General features: G+C 39.4%; 1 protein-coding gene across 5 annotated transcripts in view; it reads right to left on the reverse strand.

The window, feature by feature from the left end:
* Positions 1-21,231, reverse strand: part of RASGRF2 (Ras protein specific guanine nucleotide releasing factor 2) — a 278,649-nt gene that overhangs the window by 130,164 nt on the left and 127,254 nt on the right. For all 5 annotated transcript variants that reach the window (XM_517672.9, XM_009448923.5, XM_016953054.4 and 2 more), the window contains 7 exons: positions 19,648-19,727; positions 19,059-19,252; positions 13,940-14,049; positions 12,896-13,014; positions 6,897-7,057; positions 5,496-5,562; positions 4,864-5,000 (listed from right to left, as the gene is read on the reverse strand). In XM_517672.9, coding sequence (XP_517672.2) covers positions 4,864-5,000; positions 5,496-5,562; positions 6,897-7,057; positions 12,896-13,014; positions 13,940-14,049; positions 19,059-19,252; positions 19,648-19,727 — 868 coding nt within the window. The remainder of the gene's footprint in view (positions 1-4,863; positions 5,001-5,495; positions 5,563-6,896; positions 7,058-12,895; positions 13,015-13,939; positions 14,050-19,058; positions 19,253-19,647; positions 19,728-21,231) is intronic.

Raw genomic sequence — 21,231 nt, forward strand, 5'->3', positions numbered from 1 at the left:
ATATTCATAATCTAAATAGAAAATGTTCACATCCCTAGTCTACAAGGGTAGTGCCAGTGAATTACTGTCTACCTAGTATAAAAAGACAAACAGAAATAGTAGAAAATGTTAATCTCATTGATAATTACAGAAATGTAAATTAAAACCACTAGAAGGCAAAAACACTTCTCCATGAAATAGAAAAATGTGATAAATGTGACAAATTTAACATTGGCAAGACTTAGAAGAGAGTTACACAGATACCTTGTTGATGATGTAGTGAAATTATAACTTACATATTTCTTGAAGGAATTGTGGCAGTCTGTCACACTAGGAATCATGAAATAAGGAGAGTGATCAGGCTTTTTACACCAGCCTTATACTCTAACTATACACCAACAAGGGACTTTAAAAGAAGGGGAAAACTCCCGCACGAAGATGTTTAGCACCTCATTATGTATTAATCCTCAAACTTGGAAACAGCTCATACACTCAATGCTCAATTATTCAGAAAAAGCTATAAAAGCAGTAAATTGATGCAGCTGAATATATTTAATATAATGCAGATGAATAATAGATAGCCAATATGAATATGAAGAGTTTATAGGAATATAGAAATAAGTAAATGAGGTAAAAAGCAAACATGATGTATGTATACACTGAGAGGCAAACTGTACAATTATTTCTATATGGCAAGATTGTGGAGACTTTAGAGATGGAAACAGTTCACTCTTCAGGACAGAGGTTCTTTAATTGTGCAGAAGTGATCTATGGAGCTTATGGAGTTTAGAATGGCATCTGGGGAATGTGGGTTAAGGAATCTGCATTTTAAAACAGTCCTCACGTAATTCTAATATAGGTTATCTGTGGAAGGTATTTTGATAAACATTTTAGTGTGTTGCGTGTTGGGAATATTTCTAGTTCATTGGTGTGTCCATATTTTCACATATACACAATAAAATATTAAATAGTACATTTCAAGCATTCAGTAAGCTTATCTTATTAATAATGGATATGCCCAGAGATACACTTGAGAGACTAATTCCATGAATAGATACGAAATCTCTCCTATAAAAGGAAAATGCTTGAAGCAGAGAACAAAGCCAGATGAGATACAGGCTTCTGGGCAGCAGGCTAGGCTCAGTCAAGAGCACAGCACTCTGTCCCTACCACCTACCCACCCACCATTCAAACTCCACAGCAGCAAAATCACTAAGTATACTAGAACAATCACTACTTCACTCAGCCTTTGGCGGCAGTTGACATGTGACCACTCCCTCCTCCTTGACACGTTTTCTTCACTCGGCTGCTAAGACACCATGTCCTCTTGGCTGTTCTCCAGCTGCACTGGTGGTTCCTTCTTGGTCCTCTTCACTATTCTCCCTGACTTGACCCCTCTCTCAGTCTGCAGCCCTCTTACTTCTACCTATGCATATTCCCTTGGCGATCTCAACAGTCTCACAGCCTTAAATACCACCCAAATGATGCAGTATCTCCTACCCGGATCTCTCTCTAAATGCTGGACTTCTATATCCCACTGCTTATTTATCAACTCCACTCAAATGTCTAGCAGACTTCTGAGACTCAATATATTCAAAAGTAAATTTCTGCTTTTCACCCCCAAATCTCTTTTCCCAGCAGATATCTCCATCTCAGGTAATGACAACTCCATCCTTCCAGTTGCTCAGGCCAAAACCTCTGAGGTCATCCTTCACCCTTTTACTCTCACATCTCAGCTCTAATCCACAATAAAACTCTGCTGGTTCTACCTTCAAAATGAATCCAGGCTCAGATCCCTAATCTCCAACTCCACTCCTGCCATGCTGGCCTAGGCTCTCAACATCTCTTGCCTGGACTATTGCAGCAGCCTGCTCACTCATCTCCCTGCTTCCACTCTCACCCTCTGCCCTCAGCCCATCCTCAACACAGCAGCCACAGCAATCCTTTCCAAACCTAAGACAGTTCATGGCATTCCTTTGCTGAAATCCTTTAATAGCTTTCATCTGACTGAGTATAAGCCAAAGCCCCTTTCATTGGCTTAGAAAGGCATTCTTGATCTGGCCCCTGTTACCTCATTGACTTTCTTTTTTTTTCTATTCTCCCTCTCACATACCCTACTCCAGCCACACTGCCTTTCATGGTATTCCTTGAAACATGCAGCATCCTCCTACTTTACAGTCTTTGCAATTGCTGTTCCCTCTCACACGGCATCACATATTCACACGGTATCTCCATCACCTACTACAGCCTTTGTTTAAAAGTCTCCTTCAGAATGAGGTGACCACCATTTAAAAACTATACCAACCCACCCACCTTCAGCAGCCCAATCCTTCTTACCTTGCCCTATTACCTTCTAATATAAAATAGTATATGCTTAGTTATTACCCTTATCATTTATTTTTGGTCTTCCCCAAATTAGAATGGAAGTTACAAAAGGTTAAGAAAATTTTGTTGTTGTTGTCTCTTTTCTTCATGATATGTCACAAATCTCTAGAACAGTGTCAGGCATATATCACTGCATAAATATATTTGTTGAATGAATAAAACCACAAATGTCAAAGCCACAAAATGCCATAGTCATTTCGTGTGATGGTATCCCCATCACTAAAAAAGATAACTTGGCCGGGTGCAGTGGCTCACGCGTGTAATCCCAGCACTTTGGGAGGCCGAGGCGGGAGGATCACCTGAGGTCAGAAGTTTGAGACCACCCTGGCCAACATGGTGAGACCCCATCTCTACTAAAAATACAAAATTAGCTGGGTGTGATGGTGCACACCTGTAATCCCAGCTACTCGGGAAGCTGAGGCAGGAGAATCACTTGAACCTGGGAGGTGGAGGTTGCAGTGAGCTGAGATCGCACCACTGCACTCCAGCCTGGGCGACAGAGCGAGACTCCATCTCAAAAAAAACCACAAACAAACAAACAAACAAAACAGAAAAAACAGATACAACTTTTGGTTAGCCTCCTTCCACTGAAGATATAATCTAGTACAATTTTTTTTTTTGCTAAGCAGCATAATACCCATAGCATCTTGGAGAAATAAGGAGGAAGTTGTGTATTTCTTTCTACCTTAACGTCTAGTAGAAGCAGAGGGAAAGACTCACTTAGACCTTTGCTAGTGACAGGCAAAGCATTGGGTGCCTTTCTTTAAAGGACCAGGCACAGAATTATTCACGCACTCCAAGGGTCTTTCTCTCTTAACAATGTCTCCCCAGTCATGCTAAAGAAGGTCACCTGAGCTTTTATCAAGTCTGTATCTTAGGAGCCCTAATTATATCATAAGGTAGAAGGTAGAAGCAGGTGGAAAAACACCTTTGCCTACTCCTATTCTCCCCATTCTTCCTACATATCTTGGCTTCACAACACGCACACAATTTTTTGCATTTAGCTGTTTACTTCCTTTTGCTCCCTATGAGCCTGCCTATTCTCCCTGAGAGCAAGAACCATGGTCGTATTCCTGGTACCTGCACAATACCTGACAGCACATGGTGATTCCTCAATAAATGTTCAAAGAGTCAATGAATGATCCAGAGTTTCATAAAGTAAGAGATGTGTTACAAATAGGGAGAGACTTAATATGCTATTAATTGATATAGCATAGAGCTAATGAACGTATGAATAAATCACCACAAGGATGCAAGTCCACAAAAATGGAAGATCCCATATTTTCATTTCCTTGTCAGGCAGAAAAGAAATGGCTTCTTTTCTAGCTATTTATTTGCCATTGAAGCCATCCTGAGGGTATATAAGTAAAAGTCCAGCATAAGGCACTCTTGTAGAGGATGTTTAGAGCGCTAAACATAGAAAAAGACCCAGATTAGGTTCACATTCTGACTCAATGCAGCTGAGCAGCTTTTGACAAATGCTTAACTTTGCAGACCTCAGTTTTCTCACCTGTGAAATGGGACTAATTTCTCTCTGCTTACCTTCAGAATACTATTGTAAGAGTCAAATGAGATTAAGTCTGTAAAACTTCTTTGACAAATAAAAATGATTACTATTGACATTCATTTTCTATTTCACCTCAATTTTCAGTCACTCAAAAAAAGAATTAAGTTCCAAATAACTATGATAGAATTCATGTTTCCACTTGTCTTAAATTACTATAAGCTCTTCCAAAAAAAAGCATGAAAACTACAATATATACCTTTTTCATGTGCCCCAGTTTCTTTGAGTTAACAACTTTGAAAATAATTATCAAGTCCTTAAAAAATATTTTTCTTACATAGCAACACTTTTCCCCTACAGAGCCAAAATTCATATGGAGCTTGAATAAGAATGTCCAAGTCCAATCATGACTAGTTTTGACACATTCTAAATCATATTATTTCCTAAATAAATGGAGCAATTCCCCAACTGGCGCTGCTGATCAAGGAAAGGTAAAAATTCTGTTCCCTAATTTTTTAATATACGAAATACAGGAGCTTATTTTCAGGTTTCATACTAGAGACGGTGTCTCTTTTGATTCTTTAATTCATGATTTCCTGCCATAGCCCTATGTTGGCTGTTTTTGTATCTTTCACCATTATTCTACTTCAGAAACAAATAAGCAAAATATGGAGTGGAGTCATTAGAGAATTTATTACTAACAGGGCAATCTCAATACTGTTCAACACAAATGATTACATTTGCTGCTGGTGTAAAATGCCCAGGAACTAAAATCCAATTGCTACATTTCAGGCAAATTTTAACCTTAAGAAGAAAAACAACAACAACAAAAATGATAATGATCACAGCTTATCAAGATACATAGTGATTATGGCAGTGACCATAGCAACTGAGTGTAATTTTTTAATAAAGATAAAAAACCTCTAAAAACTATCTCCAAAAGTTTGAGTTGTGAAATTTAAAAAACAAAAATTTGGCAAAAGCCACTTTCTTACCTGACTGATGTCACTCATCCAGGCAGCTTTCTCCTGGCGTGAGGGTGCTAACAAGACAACAGTGAAGGCGGCAGCGTCGGGAGGCTCCACCACTATTTTAAAATCCAGGTGCCCAAACACTTGCCCAGAACCTTTAGCTTGAACATATGTAAACCAAACAATTAGATGAGAATACAAAAAAACAAAAAGAGTGATAGCTGCCTTCACATTATTCTATTTATACAATCCATTTGCACTCAAATCGGGACTCTCATTTCAGCAATATCGTACTTCTCAGGCATGAAGAGGGCTTTATTAAGCTCATAAGCAGATGAAGAAGCTGAGGTCAGTAGGTTACTTGAGACTAGAATCCTGGTTTCCTTCTGATTTCATAGTTTTTTTTTAAAAAAATTCCCATGATTTATAGAATTCCAACACTCTAATTCAACTCTTCCTTCTTCTCTATCTGCCACTGAATAGTCACTATCACAAAACAAATTCAGTAAAGTGTGAATTCCCAAAGATGGTTTAACAAGGCTCATGGGCTAAATGGTTCAATTTTTCATACATAAATGACTTTAGGGAGTTCATCCTCAGCCTCTCTCTCCCGCCTCTAATTCTAATAGAATCCTAAGTGATCGAATGTGACTTACAGTCATCATCGCTTGCATCTGGCTCCTCAATCAACGTGCAGTCTATTAGAGACAGAACCCCACCTGTCTGGAAACAAACCAATTTTCCACTAAGACGCTGAAGGTCTTGTGTAGATTGAGAAGCTCTGATTTGTAAACACTATATTCAAGTTGCCATGGAAGAAAGCATAGCAATTCTGCATCATAAATAATTTTTCATAGAACCCAAAATTAAACTTAGATGTGCAAAAGGAAGTGAACTCATTTAACTTCAGTAAAATCCTTCCCTTTCAACCCACTCTCACTCAGTTGTTTATAAAATTTAGCAAGTCGGCTGATGGGAGACTTGGATGGTACCACAGTGGCTTTAGAGAGTAATGCACCTTAGCAAAGGGCTGAACTCACCAACCAGGAAGTGGCTTAAGCAGTAGAAAGCTGTCATCACGGTGTCGAATAATATTTATAAGCAATAATAAAAAAGTTTGCCTATCTAGGCAAACTTTTTCCATAAAGGGTCAGATAGTAAGTATTTTAGGCTCTGCAAGTCATATGATCTCTGTCACAACTACTCAGATCTGCCACTTTAGCATAAAAGCAGCCACAGACACAAAGACACGCGCGTGGCTATGTTCCAATAAAACTTTATTAACAGGCCAGGCACAGTGGCTCACACTTGTACACCAGGCACAGTGGCTCACACTAGCACTTTGGGAGGCCAAGGCAGGAGGATCACTTGATGCCAGGAGTTCAAGACCAGCCTGAGTAACATAGCAAGACATTGTCTCTACTAAAAATTTTTTAAAGATTAGATGGGCATGGCAGTGCATGTCTGTAGTCCCAGCAGCTTGGGAAGCTGAGGCAGGAGGACTGCTTGAGTCTAGGAGTTCGAGGCTGCAGTGAGCTATGATCACGCTGCTGTACTCCAGCCTGGGCAACAGAGTGAGATCCTATCTCAACAAAAAAAACACAAAACAAAAAATTTTATTAACAAAAACAGGCTCTAAGCCATGGGCCATAGTTTGCTGACTCCTAGTACAGAGAAAGATAAAATAGGATTTAGCAAATATTGCATTGGTACATTGTAGCGATTTGAGAAGATTTTTGTAGCTCAGTAGTTGTCAACTAGTATATAACTTTGTATATGATTATACAGATACAGTACAGTATATAATTTTGTCCAGGTTACCATTTTAATTGTATTTCTTTATGGTGATGCATACTTAAAATACATTTCTGTTACTTTGAATTTAAATGACAACGAATTAAATGGCAGAGTTGGTAACAGTACATTACCTCACTCATTATGCAATCATGACAATCTGTTTTATGATAATACCAAGCACGGGAAAGTCTCAAATGAGTTAACTTCAATAACTTGTAAGTGCTTGGAAGATAAATGGAACAGTTATGGAAAACCAGTACCTTGAGCAGATGAAGCTTCCCTCCTGAACTTCTTGTACATATTAAAAAGTGTTTTGTAAATAAGAAGCATTGTCTCTCTCCTTCCTTTTTCAAAGACAACGAACCCAGGCGAACTTTACTAAGTTTCCCCCTCTCAACGGAAGGTACTTGAATAAGAGAACCTGGTGATTACAAAAATGAAGAATACACAGCAGTTAAAATTCTGTCAAGTGAGGACCATGTCCACGGCAATAAACACTAAGGTCCGTTTCCCAAAATACCAGGGATTGATTTATGTGACACATCATCAGAACAAGTAACTCTCTTCCAGTCTGAGCAGAAGAAACAATGCATTGTATTTTAAGGGCTGAACTGTTCCTAATATTTTTGTGAAACACTTTAGACTTGATTCTTCATCTATAAACTGGAAAATAAGTTTGAAAGATGGCAAAATTGAATTCAAAGAATGAAGCACTTCTGCCATCTGTCCTTAGTGATCTGATCCAATCAATTTATGTATTTAATAATAACATACATATTACATAATTATATAGAATAATAACAAAAAGCAAATGCAATGTATTCTTCCTGAAGCACAGAACGTAGATAAATAGCATATTAATACAGTTTACCTTGTATTTTAAAAATAGAATGTACAATACATGTATATTATAAAAATATATAAATTATATAATTCAGTGAAATTTAGCTAAGAACTATTTTTAAAGGACACCTATTTCAAGTTACATTTAAATTATGTGAGATAAAAATTATTTGTGGAATCTAAACAGAAAATAATCCACATAAAATCTATACCCAGTATACTCCTAGGAGCAAAACTACCTTCCATTTAATGTGAGAAGCTATACACAGACTTTATAATACCAACATTACCTTTGATTATTTCTAGATTTCACCCTCATAGCAACCTCCCCCTACCCCAAAAATAAAATTCCAATCTAAGTTAAATATCAAACCAAAAAGTACTAACAGAGATTCTTGCCAACCTCTTGATTCTGACTTCTGAAGTGCCCTGAGATAGTCAAATTTCTTACATTTATTTAACCTACCACCTACCCCAAATGCAGCCTTCCGCAGGCTCATATTACCCTCAGAAGAATCATTAAGTGCATATCCAACCCTTGAACATTAACAGCAGTCATCACTAAGAGATGAGATTGTAGACAACCTTATTTTCCTCTTCATACATTTTTCTAGCTTCTTGATTTTTTTAATGAGCACAAATTACTTCAATAAGCAGAAAAAGACCACTAAAGTTCTCCATATAAATAATATATATATGTAAGTTGGTAAAACTATGATTGTGAGTCACAAAATGTTCATATTAACATATGAATGTTGCAAATTGCATCTACTTTTTAACAGAAATTGAAAGGTGTACAGGGTGGCAAGAGACCCAAGTTTCCACGCCTGGATCTCACACTGTCTATTTTGGTGAGTGCTGCAGTGGGATGCTTGACAGACACAGAGTAGGCAGCTATTCTGGGCCTAAAGAATAGCAAGGAAGAAGTCCTGGGTGAGGGTGTGGGATTGGGGAACAATGGGCCAGGAGACGGCTTGACTCCCACGAAGGGATGGGCAAGAGGAGAGTGAATGAAGGAGGTGAGGTGGGTGGGAGCAAACTGGCTGGCAGCCCAGGCAGCAAGGAATGACATAGAGTACTGGAGGCAGGGGAAAGCAGGAGGCAGAAGTTAGGGAAGTCTATGAGCAAGTCATAGCAGCAGAAGGATGGGCTCGTAGGGCTCAGGATGCAATCAAAGCCAGAGGCCTTGCAGAGGACATGGTTTAATGCCTCCCATTTCACAGATGGGGAAACTGAGGTCTGAGGCCAAGTAGCTCGCCTAAGGTCATGCCTAAGTGAGAAGTGAGTGATGTAGCCAGGGGATTCAGCCACATAAAATATAAGACTCAGAAAGAAGACAGATGGGAAGAGAGTAAGTTCTAGCTCTGCCACGGGGGCCATGAGTCATCAGGCCCATGAGTTAGGGCTGAGTGAAAGACTGAGGCTTGGACAAATAATCTTGGTGGACAAATAGCTTTGGGAGTCATTTTCAGAAAGGCTATAAGCAAGCTGTGAAAACTCAATAATAACGTGTTCGTTAGTAAATGCTTCTAGCAATTTAGTGATTTTCTATGTCAGAAATTATAGAATACATAAAAATAAATACAATTTAGAAAGAAATTACAGAATACGCTGTTAGCTCATATATTAGCAATTACTGTGAATTTCAGCTGTGAGACAAAAAAAAAAATAAATGTTTCCTTGGCAACCATACACTAATATGCTTAATCTATAATTGTTTACCTTACATCCAAGTAGAAGGGAGACATAGGAGACTGTGTACATTAGGTACATACAGAAATGTATACATCTGAATTAAAAGTGAGAAATTGCAACACTATGGTTTGTGAAATAATCATATTTGGAAAAAGCATTTTAAGTGGATTTTTTTCACATTTTCTCTTGCATTTGACATGATGTTTCAACACAGCTATGAGATATGAAGAAAGGATTCCTCGCTAGCTAATACAAATTAGAGAAATACTTAGTATTCATTTAGTAATTCATCAGATCATTGCTATAGCATGATTCTTTGCATCCTGGTCATCGGTCTCTCTAATAATTGGGGTCAACTTCCAACAAAATTTCTGTTAATTCAATCACTTCATTCCCACAGAATGGCATTCAAGACTATGCCCCTTATTCTTAATTCTACTGAGTGATGAAAAAGAATGAAGAGCCATTTCCAGCTTATTGGGTTAGGCATTTGAGAAGATATAACTGTCTCTAGACCCCAAGTTACAATTTCAGAGAACACTGGTACATTGAAAGTGCATGACTTAGAGTCTAGGAATGATTAAAATACCAGAAAGGTCCATGTCTTATTCTCAAGGCACTTAGTCCTGTATTCAGTCACCTATATTTCATTTTCCTGATTTACATTTCCACAAAACACTGTTCACAATGCATAACAGATTTTGTACAAAATGTCAGCTTAGAGTGCCTTTATCTTCTACTAAATATTCATACATATTTCATGTTATTGAAAATAGGAAGTCATTCCAAAATTTGGATCCTGGCTTTTAAAGTTTATCATAATCTTGCAGGTACTAGTCTAGGTGCTTTTGTGAGCATTAGCTCATTTTTACAACAATCCTAAAAGATAGCTACTACTATTAACTCCAATTTAAGGAGAAGAAACTGAGGCATAGAGAAGTTAAGTAAATTGCCCAATATCACACAGCAAGGAAGTAGGGGAGACAGGATTTGACCTCCAGTGACGCAGCTAGACTGTTTTCCTATCATTGCCTCAGACACTCACACATTTATTCAACAAACTATTAACAGATTTTAGAAAACAATGATAATATCAGACCATTTCTATAACATAGTCTTCTGTATCCTATCCAACAGACTAATAATGGGAAACCATTTACAATAAAACTTTCATTATTTCAATCACTAAATCCTCATCAAAAAACATTCAAGAGTTTCTGATGCCTTTATTCTGAGGTGATCTTTCAGATGATCTGGATGACGTATTTTTCTAGTTCTTATGAATAAAAATTCACATAAGGTGGAAACTACATGCACACATGCACGTGCGCGCACACACACACACAGAAATAGACCACATATCATCCCTAAAAGTAATTAACACAAATATTAGTACACCTTTAGAGATAAATTGTAGACCATTTCATAGAAAATAAGAATCCCTCTAAATTTTTTTTAAATAATAATTTTTGAAAACACCTCAATGGGTCTTAAAGTCGTTAAGGGTGTTATGTAAAAGTGATAATAGGAGTAACCAAAGCAAAACAATGCAAACTTTCCAAATTGTCTGTGATTGTATTACTTCCTAATTTCAGATTGAGGTCTGAATTTTAGAAACCAACTTTACTGTATAACTCTTAAACAACTAACCAAACCACACATGCAGAAAAATACTGCTAAAAGGCAAATCATTATATTGACATCAACACGATAATAATATCAGAAATATTCATAGCTGACAGAAGTGCCTTAAACATGTGGTACATAACAAGGAATTAATAACATATGGGCATGAATAAAGGGAGAAATTGTTCATGATTGTTTTCTCTCCAATTGCAGTGAAAAAAAATGACATTCAGTATTTGACCTTCCAGCATTTTTCATTATTGAATGTTTTTTCAAGCTCAGACCTAAAAAAGTTTATGTTTTTTAGCAATATAGTATGTTTGTGGGTTATAATACTTCCCAATCAAAAATCCTTTAAGAAATTGTACATTATAGAAACTTTCGTCTCCATTCTCACATACTATCAAGCACAAGTCAATTAGTAGACATTTTCAGGAAACTCCAATACAAGAAAAATACAACATAAAACACTTTACAGTCATAATTGCAATTCAGTAAATAATTTAATTCAACGCCCATTTTCCAGGTATCTGTAACAGAAAGCATCATACTAGACAAGGCAAGGCAGAGAGAATTCCTTAAGTGCTGCCCTTCAGAGTTTACAGTAACCAGGACAGAGAGGTACACAAGCAAGAGGAGGAAATACATGCACCAGGAGTAAAGTGCCTTGGAAACAAGTGGAAGGTAAATCCATTCTAACTGGAGGACAGGGGAGGAGGAAGAAGAGGAAATTATAAAAGGCTCCTTCGAGGTATCTGATCTGAGCCTGGTGGGACAAGCAGAACTTCAACAGGCACAAAAGAAATGGTAAGGACATTCCCAGCCCCCAGGCTGGGGACAGCACAAGGAAAGGCACAGAGGCTGGCAGGCAGGAAGCCAATGTGGGGACACAGTCTGTGCAGAGGAATAGAGGAGGCATTACAAGGGCCTGATGTTGTCAGCATTATATTCCACCCTTATTTAAAGAAAAAAGAATATCTAAAGCCAAAAATGAGAAAAGGAATCATTTCCTAAAATACACTCCCAAACTTTAACATATGTGTGGTTTCTCCTTGTAAATAAATAATGGAAAATAGAATGGCATGCATTAAACTTTTAAAGTAGTCTGTGCAAAAATTAATGGCACAAAACATTGTCTTGTTCTTGATGAGGTAAAAAGAGATTTTAAGCAGTACATTATGGTAGGCAATGGCAACACAAATATCTTCAAATGCATTGGCACATTATAAACAGAAACTACATTAACGATTAATTTGAGTTCCAAATTTATATTCCACTCCTCACCAAATTCAAAATTATAAATGTGTGCAATATATTGTCTCAAATCAATTGCCTGGGGCATTCTCCCCTCCCCCAGAGGACTTAAGCACTAAAAAAATAACTTGGGATGTGGTTTACGTCTTGCATTTTGAAATAACAGCCGAGGAGAAATAGGCACTGTCAGGCTGTTGCTTCTCCACAGTTTCCGGCACAAATATCTTTAACTCTTCAAAAGCTTAATTTATCGAGTGATGCCCCCAAAGCACACTTCGCAAACACGACAGCTTCTGCATTACCAAAGCGTGGCAAGTGTCCATCAGAGACATTTCATCTGGCAACGGGAGTTACCAGTTGAATCAAATTATATCGTGTGGGGCGGATCCGGAAGTGCTGATGAAAAATGGGAACAACAGACAGCTGTTTTCACTTCGGACATGGTCCCCAGTCTTATGTGAAAGGGCTTTGAGCAACGCAAGTTTCTCCTGGGCCTTGGCCTGGGTATCGTCAGCACTTGGCACTGCCACGGCCGTGGGCCAGGCCGACCGGTCCTCCTTGGAGCTGCAGAGAATGTCCGGGCCGCTGAGGAGGAGCGTCCAGTCAGAATGTAACTGCCTGCCCCACTCGTGCTTTACTATGATTGTGTTGCTGTTTTTCATGGTCCCTGAAAAGAAACAGCACAAAGGTGGGCCTCAACCACCGCCTCGGCGAAGGCCGTGGGGGGGTCCTGCGGGCACTGCACCCGTCACGCCTGTTCAGAACGCCTTCCGGGGTGTGCCGAGATCATGTGACAGCCGCACAGCGCATCAGGTCGCGGGTCCATTTCACAAGGACTTACCTTGGCGGATGAACGTTTGGCTGGTGTCCAGCAAGATGTCACAGCCCTCCACGATCATTCTTTCGATGGCAAGGTTTTTCCTTATGTTTTCAGTGTCGCTGACTTCATCGTGCATTACTCTGTGACACAACACAGACAGGATCACAGTAAGAGAGATTTTCTCTTGCCCTAGCATGTAGGCAAAGAAGAGCTCCATCTGAGAAGCTCGGTTGCAAGCTTGTATCGACTGAACCGGGGGTTTGGGGGAAATAGGCTGGATCTTTCCAGGCTTCAACAGGTCATGACCGAAAACAAAGCCAATGTGCCTCATGATTCTAAATAGTTAATGGGTCAGCAATTACGAGCATCCTGGGCATGTCTGCTTCTAAGTGCAACAGGAAAGCAACATGTCATTTTGTGGCCAGTTCCCGTCATTGAGATTAGGGGGCCATTTCTTGGAGGCAGACTAAATAAGAGACCTTTAGACCATTTATCCCATATAAGCTAAAGTAACATAGACATAAATAAGTGCTTGTAACAATGAAAAGTCACTGAGAAATGCAAACTGTACATTCTCTAGCTTCTTACCAAATATGAATTCAAAATGCAACTGAGAGTCTTTTTTGTTGAGATGGGGTCTCACTATGTTGCCCAGGCTGGTCTCAAATTCCTGGGGTCAAATAATCATCACCCCTTGCACCCTCGTCTCAGCTTCCCGAGTAGCTGGGACTACAGGTGCACACCACCACACCTGGCTATCATTTTTTTTTTTTAATGCTGAAAGAAACATGAACATTTCCAAACTTAAACCAAAATACACCTAATCTGAATTACATAAATTCACATGCTATAAGAACATTTTCCAAGATACGTATTTTTCTTGGTTCAAATGAATGTGAATGATGATTCAATATCACCTCACAAGCTACTATTTAACTTTCAGGTGAATCTGAGAAGCTGGATTTGTTTTGCTTCTTGTTCCTTAGAACATATACAGGAGGTTTCCACAAGAGACTAACTTGCTTCTTTCCTCTCCCAAGCCTTTATTATAACTTCTTGGCATACCTGGACAGTTCCTCTAGCTTTGATTTGGCAAACTCCAGGCTTTTCCTTTCCACATGCTCATGGGGTGTGTGAGCAAGGAGCTCATGGAGTGTGATGATATATCTGGGGATCTAGATGCAAACAGAGGCCAGTATGAGCAAGACATCAGGATGGGTGACAGGGCACATGCTCCGCAGGGCCATCATTGCTTCGAGAAGCTTGTCTCTACTCTCCCACTTTTGACTGTTTTACACATTTTTAAAAAAAGAAATAAAATAAAATGAACTACACTTCACACTTCATGCACACCAAAAAAAAGACTTCACCAAGAACACATGAAAAGGTGGAAATTATTGAAGTGTTATGGTACAAAGAGATGGTTTCTTTAATATTTTTTTACATAATCGTACACTTTTGAATCATAATTTTTGAAAACTGGTTCAGAGGGAAACAGATACAGCTATCATCAAGTCACTTGAGTCTGTATTTTAGATATATTAGTCCATTTGCAATGTTTTTAAATCAACAATCCCACTGCACTATTCTCCCTAAGAATTAAAACTTGGGAGAAGACATGTTCACCTTTATTACTTTCTGTTTCTACTTTATCTCAATTCACCTCCTTGCAGTAAAAAGTATTGTTTAGGTTATTTATTTGTACTTTTGTTTATTAACAGACTATCTGAATTCTGTCAAAGACAGAAACTCCACCAACCAGAGGAAGATCTTAATAAACCATGATAGAGATTCAACCTAATTTCTAGTGACACAACTTATGTATTGTGGGCTTAATTTTAACAATAACATGCATGAACATCTACCACAACATTACCCACTCGGGGGTTAGACTGGGTGCTCCAGGCTTTGCCAGTGTGTCCAGTCCTCTAACATCATAAGGATTATGTCTCCATTTTATAGATAGAGAACTAAAATGGGAAGAAGTTTTAGGCTTTTACAGATAGAGAACTAAAGTGGGAAGAAGTTTGGTAACTTGCCCAAATTTGCCCCATTGGTGGCCTCACAGTAAATGGAAGCGTCAACTATAATCCCAGCTCTGACCAGTGCACTAACTGTCTTTTCTCAGAGCTCACCCTGGGAGCTCTCGTCTGCGGGGACTGAGGTCTCACTCAGCACTTGAAAGCACCTTTGAGAATGAAGAAACTACAACGGCTTTCCAGGACCCTGTGTGCAGTTTCTTCCATTCTGTCCTGAAGGGTCAGTGGCCCTACCTAGGGATCTGCACTGGCTCTTGTGCAAGTGGTGGCCTTCATTGGGCTGCTTACCAATGTTTATTGAGTGCCTCCATTTACACACTATGCATAGACACAGCCACCATTAGCACAGACATTGAACTTCAGCTCTGGGATCACACCCTAAGGAGTGTCATCAAATCAAGGCTTCAGGAAGCACAAATAGGCCCCCTTCATCGTGGGAGGGTGGGACACAGGAGAATCCTCCCTTTGTAGGATATATGGAGGAGATTTTCTGCTCCTTCTCCCATGAACTTCTCACTAATACAGCCCTTAGGGTTGTCCCACTTGATGAAGTCTCCTGGGATAAGTGTGCTTTCAAATATCCTTTTCGCTGGCATAATTGCATGACTGATAAAAGTTTGCTTCTAATTAGTAATTCCACAAGAAAATCAAGGCAATCAATAGCTAATGTACTCAATTTTTCATAGCAAACAGGACAGGTGTAGGAAAGCTTGAGTACTTATAATGCACTGAAAATCCACAAAACTGAGTTTGGTCAATACTCTCATGATCCTTCCTCATTACTTAAATTTCTTTTAAAGTGCTCACTGGCTAAGATTCAGGTAGATGGATTTGAATTCAGTCTCTGGACCTTTCTGCCTTATGGTGAAGGAACAAACAGGCACTGAAACTGCCAAAAAGCAGGCAAACGAAGTTCTGCAGAGAAGTGGTCAGCTCTCCAAAGGGCTCATCTGTATCTTCAAGAGCTGATTATAAATCTCTTCCCCTGAAACCAAGAATCATAGGAACTGTCTAAATGAATCATAATTCTGCTTTCAATTATGGAGCAAATACTTGTCACTCTATAGACATTAATTAGCTTGCTCTCCAATTACAGTAAATAAGTGGATAGAATAGCAAGTAGCTACTTTCTGGAGAACATCTAACACTGCTGTTCTTGTCAGGAGCAGATTTCACGATTGGCTTACCAATGGACTTTCAACACATACATATCCAAATAAATACATGAGCAGCTGAAGCCAATTTAAACAGTACCAGCCAAGCCACTGTCTTTAATAAATAAAAATTATGTTAATGACAACATTATTTTCCATAACAAATTTCTTGGCAATACTTGGACTTACTGTTCTGATAGTTCAACTGGGGATAATTTTACTGCATCATCCAAATTCTACAATTTCTCCATGTTTCCATAGTTCAACATAGCTTGATAACAGCAGCAACTGACTAACTCAAAAAAGGGCCGAGAAGGAGGAAGACAATCACCTTCTCTCTTCTACACATACAAGCTAAAGGCTTCCAATTGCCTCTCCTCCTCTCTCTTCCCCTACACTAACTTCTGCCTCCATATCTGGGCTCAAGAAAGTCTGGACAGAGGTCTCTTGGCAGTATAAACTAGGGTCACCTCTTCCATTGTCAGCCTCCAGCAAAAAAAAAAAAAAAAAAGTGAGAACCCTAGCCTCATCCTGAGGCGTCCATCCTTACAAGGGAGCAAGGCAAACATGCAGAAGTACCACTGTTAATACAGAGAGAAGCAGATACAACCGGACCCTCCAAGGGATTCAAACACCTCCATGACTATTTCACTTCATTAGCAAAAGAACTGCAAGGGAACAAGAAGGAGAGAGTGAGCTTAGTAAGGAAAAACCTCTCAGCTTCAGCTTCTAGAAAAGGCAATTTCCCCCAAGTGTTTTCTAGGGTTATTTCTAGAGAGAAGGATGAAGAGTGAGGCATCAAGTGAAGAAGACAGAAGGGAGACACCAAGGAGCATGAGGCCCTTGGGCACAGAACTCCAATGACTTCTCCTGGTCTATTCAAAATAGTTATGGGGAAGCAAGCAAAGACAATTCTGTGCTCTTTCAGTTTGCTCATTTCTTGCAGTTGGACAATTCTGGCTCAACTCTTTGAGGCTTCTTCCAGATCAAAGCCTCCCACAAGCTGAAGCCTCTGGTTAGACTTGTCTGGCAAAAGCCAGAAAGCCTCAATATCTGACCCAACATTCTAAGGTTTGAGGTCACCACATCCTTGGGGAGGGGGCTCCTAGACTAACACCAAGCTCCTTGAAACACCACATAGTTACCCAATCCAAAACATCAGAACTAGTGTAGTCACTCTAGGATCACCACATCAGAGAGCTAGAGAGTCTGGAGATAACTAGAGCTCAGCTCAGCTGCCTCAATTTACAGATTATGAAATAGCTATTTAGTTTGGTTCAATTATTTTCCCCGATGCTATGAGTGAGACATCAGGTCTCCTAAAGATTCCCAGTCCAATGTTCTTTTCAAGACATTATAAAAATTCCCGGGGGTTAATCAAAATGCTCAGTCATTGCTATCAGGCATAGTCTTCGGGAGAGGAAGGGCAGGGTGGTGGGAGAGTATCCCAGCATTTTAAAGAAATCCAAAGACCTTTCCAAGGCCCTACATTTGCTGTATTTGGACACCATATCTACAGCGAAAGTACAGCTCTGCCATTTCAAAATACTGAAAAAATCACACCAAGAGGGAATTAAATAGCACGAAGAAAGACATCAGGGGGCTGTCAGGTAGGAAGCTGGTTCCTCTCTGAATGCCCCATGTGTCTTTCACGACTCTACCTTTGTATATTCAACTGACTTGGGGTTACTGAACAGATACAACTTGGGGTACTGAATCATAACCTAAAGATAATTGTCAAAAATTCACACAGAATCTCAGAAGAATGTTATACTATATATTTCATTATAAATAAAATCTTAAATTCCAATTATGTAGATAGTTGTTTTAAAAGTCTGAAATCTTTCTTGTGAAATATTTCCTAAGAGAGGCAAAGAGTTCAAACAATTCAGTTCCAAAGGAAAACAAAAACAAAAACACTATAAAGTTTCACTATACTTAAGTGGTTTTAAATGCATCCTTTCGGTTAAAAATCTGACTAAACCTCTACGGCAACTTCCAGGATTTCGAGCAGGACTGACAAACTTCAAGGCAAACAATTGTGCACCACAGCCACATTTCTTTCTGAGGCTGCAAAATGATTAGCCAGGGTCAGAGATGCCTGCGCAGGAGGACAAAGCGCTCCACAGTAACCATAACACACATGATTAGTAGAATCGGTTTACCACATGGCAATTTGGAGGCCTGGCCAGAAGCCACCTAAATTCCACAATGGGAACACTCAATGCTCTTCCAAAAGAACAGAATCGACACTTTTCAAAACAACAGGAGATTCGATGCACATTTTGGCCTCCCTGGTTCTCACTTCTGGGCGCTTAACGGTAAAGTCCTAGATCCAGGAAAGAATGCAAGTGTTCTTGACCCCTTGGGTTGCTCTAGTCCCAAAATGGGAGCCCCTGCGGCCACCTGACTAGTTGCCAAGAGTCCTCAGGTCCCACCCGTGCCTTCTGTTTCCTAGTCTCCACAGCCTCTGTGACCAGGGAGGTCCTCCTTTTGTTCTCCAGGGCTCCAGCCAAGGGGAGACTCAACAGCAACCGCGACAGGAAGGGAGGATGGGCCGGAAAACAGAAACCTTCCCAGCAGTCACTCCATCCCCAAGAATCTTTTATGCAACTAGCATAAACTGGAACATTTGCACAGAATCCTATTTCTGTAAACCAAATAATATTTTTAAACATGCTGGAGGAGGAGACTCCATGAAAGAGGTCTGTGTGGAATCTTTCTGTAAAGAGAAAATTGTGCAGCGTTTCAAAAAATCATTCTTGAATTCTTTGCTTCAAAAATGCCTGGTTTTCTTATATCCATGAGACACAGAGAATGTGTGGCACAATATTTGTTTATCTCAGGGTCAAGCTCAAGACAGCAACAGATGGTACATCTGTGCCATAATTCCTCCCAGGGCACACTTACGCATCTCACGCTGGTCACGCTAGGTATCAGTGACATTGAGCTGGAAACTCTGACTTACAAAATGCATCCCAAGTGACTTACCTGAAACATGGGATAGGTCAAGAATGTCTCCAGCATCCTCCCCTCACAGGCTGGATTGGCTTCATACTGTTTTAAGAGTTTGTCAAAATCTCTGTTTTGCTTACAATTGGCGAGAACTTGCAGGCTGTACTGGTGATTACGCACAAATTCTTGATAAATGTTCAGCATGGGGAGCAAAATATCAAACAGATCAGCTGGAAAGAAACAGTAAACACGGCTGTTTCCCTTGTTGCTTGGTAAATTACCTACACTGGGCAGGAATGGCAAAGAGTGGGTCCCAGCACCAGGTGTCACACATGCATGGAGCCGCAACCCTGATGCCTGAATGATGATCTGGTAGAATGCACTCATGGGCAGCACTTGACTCCAGCCCCAAATTAACTATGACAGGCCAGGGGAAAGAATCAAAAGGTAACACTGAGGCAGGGCCCAAAGTACCCAAAAGGCAAGGAGACAGGGTCCCAGGGTACAGAAGCTCACGGGTCAACAGGGTGATGCAAACAGTTTAGGCTGAATAATGTTGGAGCTATTTTACTCTAATTGCAGCCACTTTAAAAGAAAATCTTACACCTTTAAAGAATGCACTTACCTAAAATCAAAGTGGGCCAGTTCGCTATCCTTGCCTTTAGTCCTTGATGAAATATTTCATGAAGAAACATGATTGTTTCACTATAAAAAAAGGAAAAATAATATAATTTAGTTGCTATAATGTGTTTATTTTGTTTAAAATCCAGAGTCCTTAAAGCCTTAATATATACATAATATATATGTCCCATAGGGCCTCCAAACTATACCCAATAATAACATGGATTATACTATCCTCAATCAAGCAATTATGACAGCCTCAGCAAACCCTGATATAACATTCAAATATTAGAGGACAGAAAGCACCAAATCATTGTCACATAACCTTCTTCATCAATTTTTAAGTGAGCTTTCTGCTATTAGAATGCAGTATTTCAATCAATAATCAGAAAATTAAAGTTATGATCCTTTTTTCTCTTCATATGTGATTCTAGATAACTCAGGAGAAAGTTTCTCTGTCAGTAAAATGAGTTTTGACAGAAGGAGAGAGGATGAAAAAAATCTAGAGCAAAAATTTTGACAGAACTCCACTATAACCACTCCCAAGATACCCAAGACAGAAATGCAAAAGAATCTTCTGAAAAGAGTAAAGCCTACACAGAGATACTAAAATAAGGATGATGCATAACTTAGGGATCTAAATTCCTAAAAGGGCCAAGAAGGGTAATTACCAAAGTCAAAACATCATTTGCTTTCTCCTCATTGGAATTAACCTACTGCAATGAGCCTTTGAAGCCTTTTCTGAACTAACACAGTGACACAATCAAATACAGAACCGTTCATCTCAGTGAGATCCCTTGGCTTGTTATTAGTCAAGTTTCATTACAACAGACATCAAGAAATCCTTACTATTTCAAATGGTCCATGAAATAAAACAGAAATGGCTCCATGAGATTCTAATTTATTTTTCTTTTATAACAATTTAACTAAGTAGTATTTGTTGTTCAAGGATTTCAACCAAATCTACTTTGGCAGGTATTATATGTTAGTCATTCAATCTGTATTCCATCCTCCTTCTAGGTGGAGAGGGGTAAAACTAAAACTACATTTCCCAGACTCCCTTGCAGCTATGGTTCTGGATGTAAATTCAGTTCCACTAATAGATGCACTTGGAAAGACACAGAAGGCGGAAGTAGGGGCCATCTTCCTATGGCTGAAAGTCAGTCATGGAGATGTGAGTGCTTTGGGGCAATGTCAGCACCCAGCTTTAGGATTCTAGTTTCTAGGAACCAGCTTCCAGAGTCTGAGAGGCATCTGTGGCAGCAGCAGTGGTGGCAGTGGTTTCCTAACCTCTGGATCTAGTCTATGTTCTCTGAAAGTCAACAGTTTAAGGGCCGCTCCCTGACTTTACTCCCCCAGCCTTTCCAACAGATTCTGTAAGCAGTGAATTCCCTCCACTCAGCGAGGGATTTCTCTGTCCTATGTTGAACACAAACTAATGGATACATCTACCTTCATATTTTGATACCTGGATGGTTAGAAAACAGATGAAACAATTCTGTATATAAATAGGAAGATTGCATTTTCTTAACTATAAACCTGTGTTACAATTCAAAATTATTGAGCTGCCTAGGGCTTAATTTCAAAG

The sequence above is a fragment of the Pan troglodytes genome, chromosome 4, assembly GCF_028858775.2.
Source record: "Pan troglodytes isolate AG18354 chromosome 4, NHGRI_mPanTro3-v2.0_pri, whole genome shotgun sequence".
Taxonomy (NCBI): Eukaryota; Metazoa; Chordata; class Mammalia; order Primates; family Hominidae; genus Pan; species Pan troglodytes.